This window comes from Maniola hyperantus, chromosome 5, assembly GCF_902806685.2.
Source record: "Maniola hyperantus chromosome 5, iAphHyp1.2, whole genome shotgun sequence".
Lineage (NCBI taxonomy): Eukaryota > Metazoa > Arthropoda > Insecta > Lepidoptera > Nymphalidae > Maniola > Maniola hyperantus.
Window position 1 is genome coordinate 2886085 of NC_048540.1, and position 11254 is coordinate 2897338.

Sequence of the window (11254 nt, forward strand, 5' to 3'; positions counted from 1 at the left end):
TGTGAACGCCAAATTGTGAACGTGCGTCAAATTCAGTGTCTGCGCCATAATGGTCGCACCTAATATTTCTATGGTTTGCGCAGGCACTTACAATATTCAAGGCTTTATTCTGTAGATGACATGTCTTTCTATCTCTTTGAGCTCATAAATCGCTTAACAGAAGGATAGAGTTATACAAATCTTATACAAGTGCGTAAATAATTTAAATTTATAGACCTCCGCGTCCATTTGATATTGAAATTTATTGTATTTGAGTCATGGAGCGACAGTTTCACGGATCTGAGAGAATTCGATACGGTCACTAACATTCCCTAGTTTATTTTCGTACCAATAATACTTTTAGAGAATGGACTTCTAGGTATTCATTGTACCTACCTGAAAAACGGTACGACAATTGACTCTATTTATAAAGTTTAATTATTTTGAACACGTAGCCCAAGCAAAAAATAGTGTCATAGATGGATACCTCCATAGATTCTACAATATTTCCAATAATAATATACAATAGGCTGTTTAGGCATGGCTCTCTTAACGATACAATTAAAAGAGCTCTTGCCACCATAAATATTCCTGCGCTCATTGAGCCGGCAGGGATTAGTCGGGATGATGGCAAGAGACCTGATGGATTGACGCTGGTTCCCTGGGAACGGGGACGGGCGCTAATGTGGGACGCAACTTGCGTTGACACATTGGCCCCGTGTCATATCAGGAAGACAGCATCAAGACCGGGAGCCGCAGCAGAAACAGCTGAAAACGGCAAGCGGCGCAAGTATGCCTCTCTTATAGAGAGTTACATTTTTGTGCCGTTTGCCGTGGAGACCCTGGGGCCATGGAGTCTTAGTGCTAAAATTTTTTTACGAGACATTTCACCGCGATTAATAGCCTCAACTGGTGACAGAAGGGCTGGCTCATTTTTTGCGCAGCGGATCAGCCTGGCTGTCCAGCGCGGAAATGCAGCCAGTATTCTTGGCACCATTCCACGCGGTCATGATTTATATAGTAATTAGATAAGGCTAGCCTTAAGTTTTATTGTATTAAAAAAAAAATTAAAAAAAAATATACAATACAAGAAGATTAGCTTAAGTATGTCTGTTTTTGTCTCTTCTCAGGCCCAAGTTAGCTGTTGAGTCTTGCTCAAGCGACAAGGCCATAGCCTTGAGTTAAAAAGAGTTGATAAAGAACCAACATTACCTACATAACAGAGTTGTATGCCGTAACATACTCGTACAACGTGCACTCTTTCTAACGAATCATCCGTTTGACCCATAAAGCGTTGCGTCGGCGCATGTGTCAAGTGCGCGTGACGCAATATTAGCTGTACGGTATAGGATGTAAAGGCATTGGACATACAAAGCGCGAAGCAGTGACGCAAAATTTTGGCAAAACGCAGAACTTTGAACCCACGGCACTCTGCAAGTCCCTAAATATGTATACTTAATATGCATAAGTATTAGATTTAAGAGAGTGTTATTAAAGCGCGCTCTTAAGATTTGGACATCATCTATTACAGTTGATCCTGCCAGGATGACACATTATAAAGGGGTAACTATAAACCCTATCCGCGGAGAGAAGTTAGTATAACGCTCTCTCTGTTACGTTATCCCATATAAATGATAGAGGCAAAAATCCGCTAACCATTTTGAAACACCAACCAATCACAAACGAAACTATGTTTTCTAATTGAATTTCAAATGTTTTTGCAAAAATTTTTGAATCGAATTTCCAATGTTTTTGGAAACATTTTTATGATTGGTTGATGCCATAAAATGGTTGACGCCCAGTAAGGTTTTCGACTCTATCATTTGTATGGGATTACGTAACAGAGAGAGTGCTATACCAATTTCTTTCCACGGATAGGTTATCGATCGATAGTCGATCAGCCAAATCCACCACATCAAGCGATCCACTCTGATCGATGTCGATCGAATAGATCTTGGTAATTTTTAACAACATCTACTGGACGTATAGCCGCGTTAGATGTATGTAGGCACCACCGAGGAGTAAACGTCTGTGGTAGGTACGTAGCCATCGCAATTTGGCGCCGCGACGCTTTGTATCTGTCCTGGCCTTAAATCTACTGTGAAATATTGTGATACTATTCAGTTACACACGCATGTCATAAAACAAGTAAAAGTTGAGGTTTATGCAAAAAAATATTTTTCGTAACCTGTTTCTGCTCAATTCACTAACATTCTAGAATTTAGTTTAAAGAGAAACACAGGGAAATATCCGGTCTCCCCCTCAGGATTCTTTTAAGAGTTTAAGGGAGACCTGGAAGAGATAGCGAGCTATGTTAGGTCTACATTTTCTATATACCTACTCAACAATTAAGTTATTTAGTCTCAGTTGAGATTTTGAACACTCAGTTATATATTCTATTTCTCAGTATACAACCCCATAGAAAATGGACTTCGAAAAAAATCCTGACTTACCATTAAAAATGTCCTCAAATGTAGTGTGAGCCTCTTGAATTTCATTGCCATATCGAAGAACTTAAAATTAATCTAGAACAAAAAAATACACGGGGTCAGATAAATATAAATAACTGGACTAGATGATGGGCCCACGCTTTCTTTCGTGTGGATTTAGCTTTTAAAATCCCGTGGGAACTCTGTGATTTTACAGGATACAAAGTACATGATTCCTGAAACTTCATCCTGGTGGATTTATTCATTCAAAAACGAAATATGAAAAGCTTGCAGATAGACAGACACACCTTCGCATTTACAATCTAAATATATAAAACGAAAAGGTGACTGACTGACCGCCTGACTGGCTGACTGACAGACTGACAGACTGACTAACTGACTGACTGACTGACGGTCTGATCTATCAAATCACAGCTCAAGCTACCTGACGAACCGGACTGAAATTTGGCATGCAGATAGCTATTACGATGTAGGCATCCGCTAAGAAAGGATTTTTGAAAATTCATCCCCTAAGGGGGTGAATTAGGGGTTTAAAATTTGTGTAGTCCACGCGGACGAAGTCGCGAGCATAAGCTAGATGTATTAAACCTTCATTCTTAGAAATTGTACTATCGTTTTACATTACTATTGTTACAATAGTAGGTCAGGTTACAATATAAATTATAGATAGTACACCTACGACCCTGTAAGGGCCCTATAATTCGTCAATTTGCAATAAATACGCAGAGCACGCGTTCTTTCATAATGTTGGGTCTTTATGTTTCGGCCATTTCAGTTACAGGTCACCAGTTTGGTTAAACTGGTTTTGTGTTTTTTTTGTTTATTTGAAAGTAATCAACAGCGTAATTACATAATTATTATTTTAATCTAATTCTAGTTTTAACAGAAGGCCACAAAAGATTACTTAAAATTATAATGAAAACTATTTTAACAGAATAGATTTAGAATAAATGTATATACAATAAAATTACAACATTGTGTGTGTTACTTTCTTTGACCTTGACCAGATTTTTCCAGTACCAGCTTCTCACGTTTTTTTAAATCTTCATCTTCTTCCTAGCATTTGTCCCGGCTTACGCTTGGGTCAATTTTTACCCAACTTCGGCGAAGCCCAAAGGTTATGTGTTTGACCTGTATGTATGTACATATATATGTCCGTTCCTATGTCCGTATTGTAACTACTGAACGGCTCAACCGATTTTGATAAATGTTACGTTATTAGGTTCGTCTTGATGGTGCGAGTGTCACTATGAAGTTGAAATTCTTAAAAAATCAAAATGGTGGATTTTATGCGCTTTAATGTGCGGGCTGAAAGAATTTAATGTATCTGTCTGTATGTCACCTTTTCAAAGCCCATCCATTTAACCGATTTTAACAAAAGGTATAGATATAACTTGTATTCCGGGGACGAACATTTTAGAGTTACTAACGTCACAAATTTGTGAAGTTTGGAGTTACAAGTTAGCTACATTAAAATGTTATTAAAAACGCATTTGGAATCATGAAAGCCGAAAGACGTCATGCCTCGGGCCATCAACCCAAAGCCAGTTATTATGGTAACTCAGTTAGAATCATTACAATTGAGTTTTTGCAAGTGATACAGATCTATGCGTGATTCGTCTGACTGACGCTTGGTTTTGGGGAATTTTCACGTTTTCAATTGTTAGACGGATGTATTCAAGACGTCATAAATGGTTCAAGCGAGCAACGGCCACAAAAAATCAGAAATGCTGTAATTTTGTGTTTGGTGTCTAGACACGCTATGACTGCATACCCTAACGAAATGAAATTATATGAAACTAGCTCACAACTTTTACTGCGTGGAATACACAAATTTCAAACCCCAATTTAACTCTTAGGGGTTGAATTACCAAAAATACTTTCTCAGTCGATGTCTACGTCATATCTGACATGACTGATCTATCAACGCACAGCTCAAACTACTGAACGGATCAGGCTCAAATTCGGCATGCAGATATCTATTATGACGTAGAAATCCGCTAAGAAAGGATTTTTGAAAATTTAACCCCTAAGGGGGTAAAATAGGGTTTCGAGATTTATGTAGTCCACGTGGACGAAGTCACGGGCAAAAGCTAGTCATAAATAAATCATTCATTCATTCATTCGAATAAACAACCAATTCTGTATCGACACTATTCAAATATAGATACTATTATAACAAGTTTCATGTCTAAGCTAATATTGCAGCCAATGATTCAGGGAAATGGTGAAACGCCAAGAGGTCAACATTACAAACACGATGTCATATAGATAATGAGCGTGCAGGTCAACATCGTGACTCTTTGACCTCACTAACAATGGCACAGCTCCTGTACTATACAGATAAACGATGATGACAGAGCTCTTGATATTATCCTTTCTTATCTAACCTATAATAATTAATTGTATTTACCATTGAAAGAGCAGAAGTCATTACTAAACGTCTCCTTATCTTTATCTAGCATATTTTAAATCCCATTTTAGCGGCTATCAAGGATTCTGACAATTATAATTTATAGGAAACTAACTAACTCGCCCCGGCTTCGCTCCAGTGTAATTCATGAAAATAAGTGACTGTAGAAGTTAAAAAAATCCTAAAACACGCACTTCTTTGTTTTTGACCGAAAGCCTAAATATTAACTTATATGGATATAAGTTTCAAAAATTATGGATTTTCATACAAGTAACAAGATTGTGTGGTGGACGGTAGTGTGTATTGCTTGCTTTTTCTGCTTCCTTAGTAGTGGGAGAAAGGACGATGTATATCACATAGGTACTGTACATTGTACCATACAGATTTGTCGTACAAGGAACCATCTATACTATTAAAATTAGATGATGCCCGCGACTTCGTCCGCGTGGATTTAGGTTTTTGAAAATCCTGTGGGAACACTCTAATTTTCCGGAATCAAGAGATGTAAGCCCCGGGATGCTAGCTATCTCTATACCAAATTTCATCAAAATCGGTTTGACGGATGGGCCGTGAAAAGCTAGCAGTCAGACAGACAGACAGACGGACACACTTTCGCATTTATAATTATAGTATGGATATTGTTGTATTTATCGATGCTATAAAAGAGTTCAACGCGTGCACCGCTGTTCATAACTAATGAGTGCCTAATGTAATAAATGACATTATTTGCAAGGTTTTGAACTAGAAAAATATAACCAATTAAAATAAAATAGCACAGTTAACTTAATTTAATTAATTTAAACTTCGCTAAGCAATTTAAGCGTCTGTACAAAAGAAATTAGAAGTCATTTTGGCCTGTCAAATCTTGATAAATTACATAAAACTACTCTATAAATTATATTTAAGTTGTATAATATATAAAAATACAGATACGAAATTTATTCAGCTACTTAATTACCGTGTGATCCTTTGTATAATAAAAACAGACGAAATTATAAATAAGTACTTAAATCATATTATTGCCGGATTTGTCTAAATTTTCGTAACTTTATGATTCATATAAATGAAGTAATGCAATACACCTACGATAACTATCAGACATAAATTAATTTGCAATAAAAATCCCAATTTAATTGAACATTCAATAAAATTCCTCAGCCATTGGATTCAATAAATTGGTTTTGATAACCGTCTTTTTATTTAAGCCTGTTATCTTTGCCATCGGATAAATAAAATTACACAATGCTTAAGGTCTTCAAAGTGACATTTACCTCACTTTATTTATGGATACTTACAAAACAACCTCAAGTGCATGCTAAAGATATAATTTCAGATGTGCTTACTAAAAATAATAAGAACATCAAGCCCACCTTTTTAAGGATATCCTAAGCCTACGCGACCAGAATGAAAAAAAGTCCACGCACAACACTGACACAATGGTAATATTTTATTAAAAACAAACAGAGTTATTGGAAAAGATGTCCAAAACAGATCTTGCGAAGTCAAATTTTCCTACAGCGGGTTTGAGATCGCGCATTTCATTCGCGGATATATGAATATTTATTTGTGAAATGTACACATGTGCTCTGATCGAGGTCTGCCGCGAGACTGGTCTGGAAGTCAGCTGTCAGGTGGCCGGCATGTGCTAATCGCCAACACACTCTGCATAATCATGAGAGAAAGTATATGGAGTTGTCATTGATAGTGTTGATATATTTCAATGAGGGCCTGCGACAGACCCTGATCTACGCGTGGATGTCAAACGAATCGCGCTGTTCGATTTTCCTCATATCTTCCTATGTACGTAACGTATCTCTACACTAAGTATTTGTATCTTTTCCGTCTATGTTATCGTCACCCACAAATTTTTTATCTTAGCCATACTAATTCAACTCAATTCAATTTTATTTATTTGCTGATACAGGTAAACAAGCAGGTGTAAACATACAACAATATACATCTGTCATCATCATCATAATCAACCCATCGCCGCGCCGGCTCACTACAGAGAACGGGTCTCCTCTCAGAGTGAGAAGGGGCCATAGTCTACCACGCTGGCTATGTGCGGATTGGTAGACTTCAAACACCTTTGAGAACATTATGAAGAACTCTCATGCATGCAGGTTTCCTCACGATGTTTTCCTTCTCCGTCAGAGCAAGTGATTTTTAATTAATTAAAACGCACATAACTCCGAAAAGGTAAAGGTGCGTGCCCGGGATCGAACCCCCGACCTCCGATTAGAAGGCGGACGTCCTAACCGCTAGGCTATCACAGCTTATTCATATTGTACCTGTACAACATAATATATAAGATGCTCACTATGTAGGTTGGTACAAAGTATTATGTTACCGAAAAAAATGTTATTTATTACATCTGCTACGCATAACAAGTGTGTGAAATTTCGAAACAAATGAATATAAATTATGCGTTCACACAGTTGTAACAGAATTGTACCTAATGTTGTGATGAGATATGTTTTTCACAAATGGAAAACGAACTTAAAGCAATTATAAAAGTACATCGTACCTACTTTACGCAGCGCTGTAATGTAATGTACCGTAATATAGGTAGGTTCAGGGTGCAAACCATACGTGTTCGAGTTTAAGATTATTTCTAGAAAAGCTGGAAAATTCCATAACCAACTAAATTCACATAATATTACAGCCTTCATTTCTCTATGTTTGCATGGTTTGAGTTTTTGTTAGTTTTAGTTTGGCGTTATTTTTTTTTATTAAAAATCAGCCTGTTTGTGTCCACTGGCTGGACATAGGCCTTCCCAAGAGCGCGCCACTACACAGTCCTCCACCTTCCTCATCCACCCACTTCACGATCGTCAGTTCAGCGGGTTGGAGACCTCCAACCCGCTGGACTGACTATCGCTGGGCTGAAGCGTAGTGTGGGACGACCGTCCCACACCACGCTTGCTAGTACGTGGTCTCCACTATTAATAGAACAGGTCTGCTGCAGCGGCCATCGGTTCTGCGAAAGACATGGCCTGCCCACTGCCATTTTAGCTGGCTAATTCGTTTAAATTACGACGTACATTAATAATTAATATTTATATTCCTATATTCCGTAAAACTGAAAACTGAAAGGATCGTTGGCGGGCGTTACCTAAAATCTATGTCCAACAGTGAATGCATACAACTTACGTATGGAATTGGCTATGATGAATATTTCGTAGAGCTAGTAGAAAGTAAAAACTACAACTTTTTAGTTTTTCCCTATTATCGTATATCGTACGTAAATTGATTGTTAATCGTCTGAACTCTGTCTGGAATGGAATATATAAATCAGAAAAAGATGCACAAAAACACTGGGATGGTTTTAGAAGCACGCAACTACTAAGGAGTTGCGAGAAAAAAGAGGGGTTTTTATGATTGCATAGTTACAAAGCTAAATAGGTTATGTTTGCGGACAGCAACCACGAGCACACAAAAGTGTTAGAGCCTTCGTAAGCATCGCGATAACGTGACATCCGCAGTTGCAACTCTCAGAAGGAAAATCTGTGACAAAGACGGCTATCTTAATTCCTTGAAATTAGGAGATAGCGGGTTATGTATAAACTGCAAAAATATGACTTTAAAATGTAAACAAACTTTTAAACGAAGTTTTTTTTAGTAGGTTCTGCATTCCGTAGTACTGTCTGTCTGTCTGGAACCTGTTTAGATTTCTTTCTTTTATAATCATGCTAATAACAGTCTTCGGAGATGGAGGACGAAACTTTCAAGTTTCAACGGATAATACCTACTTACTTAGTTTGTCAGCTAGAGTAAGGCTGGAAGCATTGGTCACTGAGCGTCTAGCCTCTCTAGCAACCACAGAAAGAAGAAAAAACCTCAAACTTTTCATTTGTAAGCACCTGTAAAGTATCTAAAAAATAAAGATCTTTTAAAAATGTTGGTTTTTATGGTTTCGTACCTCAAAAGGTAAAAGGATCACTTCATTGTTTGTCTGTCTGCCTGTTAATCCATCGTGTCTGTCAAGAAAATCTTCCCCTCCACGTAGGGGTTAAATTTTCAAAAATCCTTTCTTAGCGAATGTCTACGTAGAAATGGTTATTTATTTATCGTGCAAGATGTCGACAAAATACGACTGGCACGAGTCTGACTCGACCACGATCACACCTGATGGGAAATAATGATGTGGCGTAATATGAGACGCGTTTTCCTAGAAGATGCCAGTTCACTCTTCTTTTAAAGAGACCCGGATTTAAATTGTTAGGAAATATAGATCACAGAAGGGTATTTCAAAACCTAGCCAATAGATGGGCGTATAAGGAATGATGACGCAAAGCGTTTCGTGCGTGTAAATGGAATTTCGACGATTTCTATAGGGACCTGCTGATTCGCCCATTGATTTACTTTTTAATTTTCGTGACGACCATTATGAAATTCGTATTATTTGTTGGCAATACGAGTAGAAATCATCATCATCGTCATTCTGTGAAAATTTCAACTCTATTACGGTTCCCAAGGTACAGCCCGCTCACCAACAGACGGACGGACGGTCCGTATTATATCAGTCACTCTTACATTTAAAAGGTAAAGTGGAAACTACCTAGCGCTCGAGTTTTGCAAAGATGATATTTTATAATTCACACCGCATCGGTTCGAATAGGTAATCGTATCGTAATCTGTGTATTTTAAGCACTTTTAATAAGCAATCAACTAAGTAAATGTGGACTTGTTCAACGGTGAAGGAAAACATTGTAAGGAAACCTGCTGGCCTGAGAGTTCTCAAAGGTGTATGAAGTCTGCTAACATTCGGAGAAAAGACCCGGTGATGGGTTGATCATGATGATGAGAGGCTATATTTCAAAGGTTTCTCTTAAAGATCTTATCACTGCTTATTATTCATCACAGGCCGCCGCATTCAAGTCTGATTTCTTTAGAAGGCCTAATAAAATCGTCTATAAAAGGAGTTAGTTTTAATACTTTCCTTTTTTATTCAGATTACCTATTCGAACATGCGGTGTGAATTATAAAATATCATCTTTGCAAAACTCGAGCGCTAGGTAGTTTCCACTTTACCTTTTAAATGTAAGAGTGACTGATATAATACGGACCGTCCGTCCGTCTGTTGGTGAGCGGGCTGTACCTCGGGAACCGTAATAGAGTTGAAATTTTCACAGAATGACGATGATGATGATTTCTACTCGTATTGCCAACAAATAATACGAATTTCATAATGGTCGTCACGAAAATTAAAAAGTTATTTCTTGTACAACGATGGTACGGAACCCACGAAGGGTTCCGTATTCGTACTTGACCGATTTTTTAACTAATTGCTAATTGCTAATCTCTTAGATAAGTATAGTACGCGACAGGTCGAGACGGCTATCGGAGTATGAAGCGGGGGGACGTCCCGCACACCCGCACGTCACCTGCGCTCGCCCGCACCAGGTTAGCACGGGGCTGTTTTGGTGTGCGGGGCGTTCCCTCCCCGATTGCCATCTCCACCTGTCGCGTACTATACCTAGGTACCTACGTACTTACTCAGAGTATGATCTAAACTCAAACTCAAATCATTTATTCAGAATTGGTAAAATTTTACGCTTCCTGATTGTCATAAATTTTTATTTGTAAGATGATTTGATATAGGTACCTTGTTAACCTAGTGGTGATAATTAATACGTACTTAAAACTAAAGCTACGAGGGTTCCAAACGCGCCCAGGTCTGAGAAGAGTCCACAACAAACAAACCGAACTTACCTATAAGCATTTCTATTGAGACATTTTTGTACAGATAAACTACGCATTTTTATGTGTGGAATCGTACGCAAAGGCTTTACGAACATTTCTTACGTAAGGTGCGTGGGAAAGAATGACGGTAGGTTTCGCGCGTCGCGCGTCTAGTGCAAAAACTACACCGCTCGCTCGGAACACTGTTCCGACTGTATTTATAGGAAAGCAAACAGGATGTAGCCAGTACGCTAGCAAAAACTTAGCGTTATACTACCTAAACACAATCCAAAACCAATAACCATTTGCCTCATTTATGTAGTTTTAGTGATTTAGTATTTTTCAAACCCGCAATGTATAGCGTGCAAAACTCAGGTTAATGCCCCGCCTACGACGTAGCATTGACTCCGAGCAGCTTACTTACGCAACGTTCGTTGACCTCTAGGCTCTAGCGTCAGTCAGGTGTTTTATTTGCAATATATCGTAAATTTTTACAGAATTATAGGATTTTTCTATATTTTTTTCGCGTTTTTATGTGGTATCAACCAATCACAAAATGAACCTATTTTTTATATCCTATCTAACGTGTCAACCTTGGTTAATCCATTGTATCGCACTCTGACCTTCCTTTATAATTACCTCAATAAGGAAATAGCGTTAAGATGCTTGAAATATTCTTTGTTCTGTCGGATGTGGTCGATGGTGCCATCAGACACGCCTGGTGGTA

The 11254-nt window shown here is 38.2% G+C and overlaps 1 protein-coding gene across 3 annotated transcripts in view; it reads right to left on the reverse strand.

The window, feature by feature from the left end:
* The window catches only part of spz5 (spatzle 5), a 38797-nt gene extending 32361 nt beyond the window's left edge, over positions 1 to 6436 (reverse strand). For all 3 annotated transcript variants that reach the window (XR_011236769.1, XM_069498641.1, XM_034968527.2), the window contains exons 1-2: positions 6213 to 6436; positions 2433 to 2504 (exon numbers count right to left, since the gene is read on the reverse strand). Coding sequence is in view for 2 of the 3 variants with exons in the window: in XM_069498641.1 (XP_069354742.1) it covers positions 2433 to 2483 (51 nt within the window). In the remaining variant the exon portion in view is untranslated. The remainder of the gene's footprint in view (positions 1 to 2432; positions 2505 to 6212) is intronic.
* Positions 6437 to 11254: the final 4818 nt, after the last annotated feature.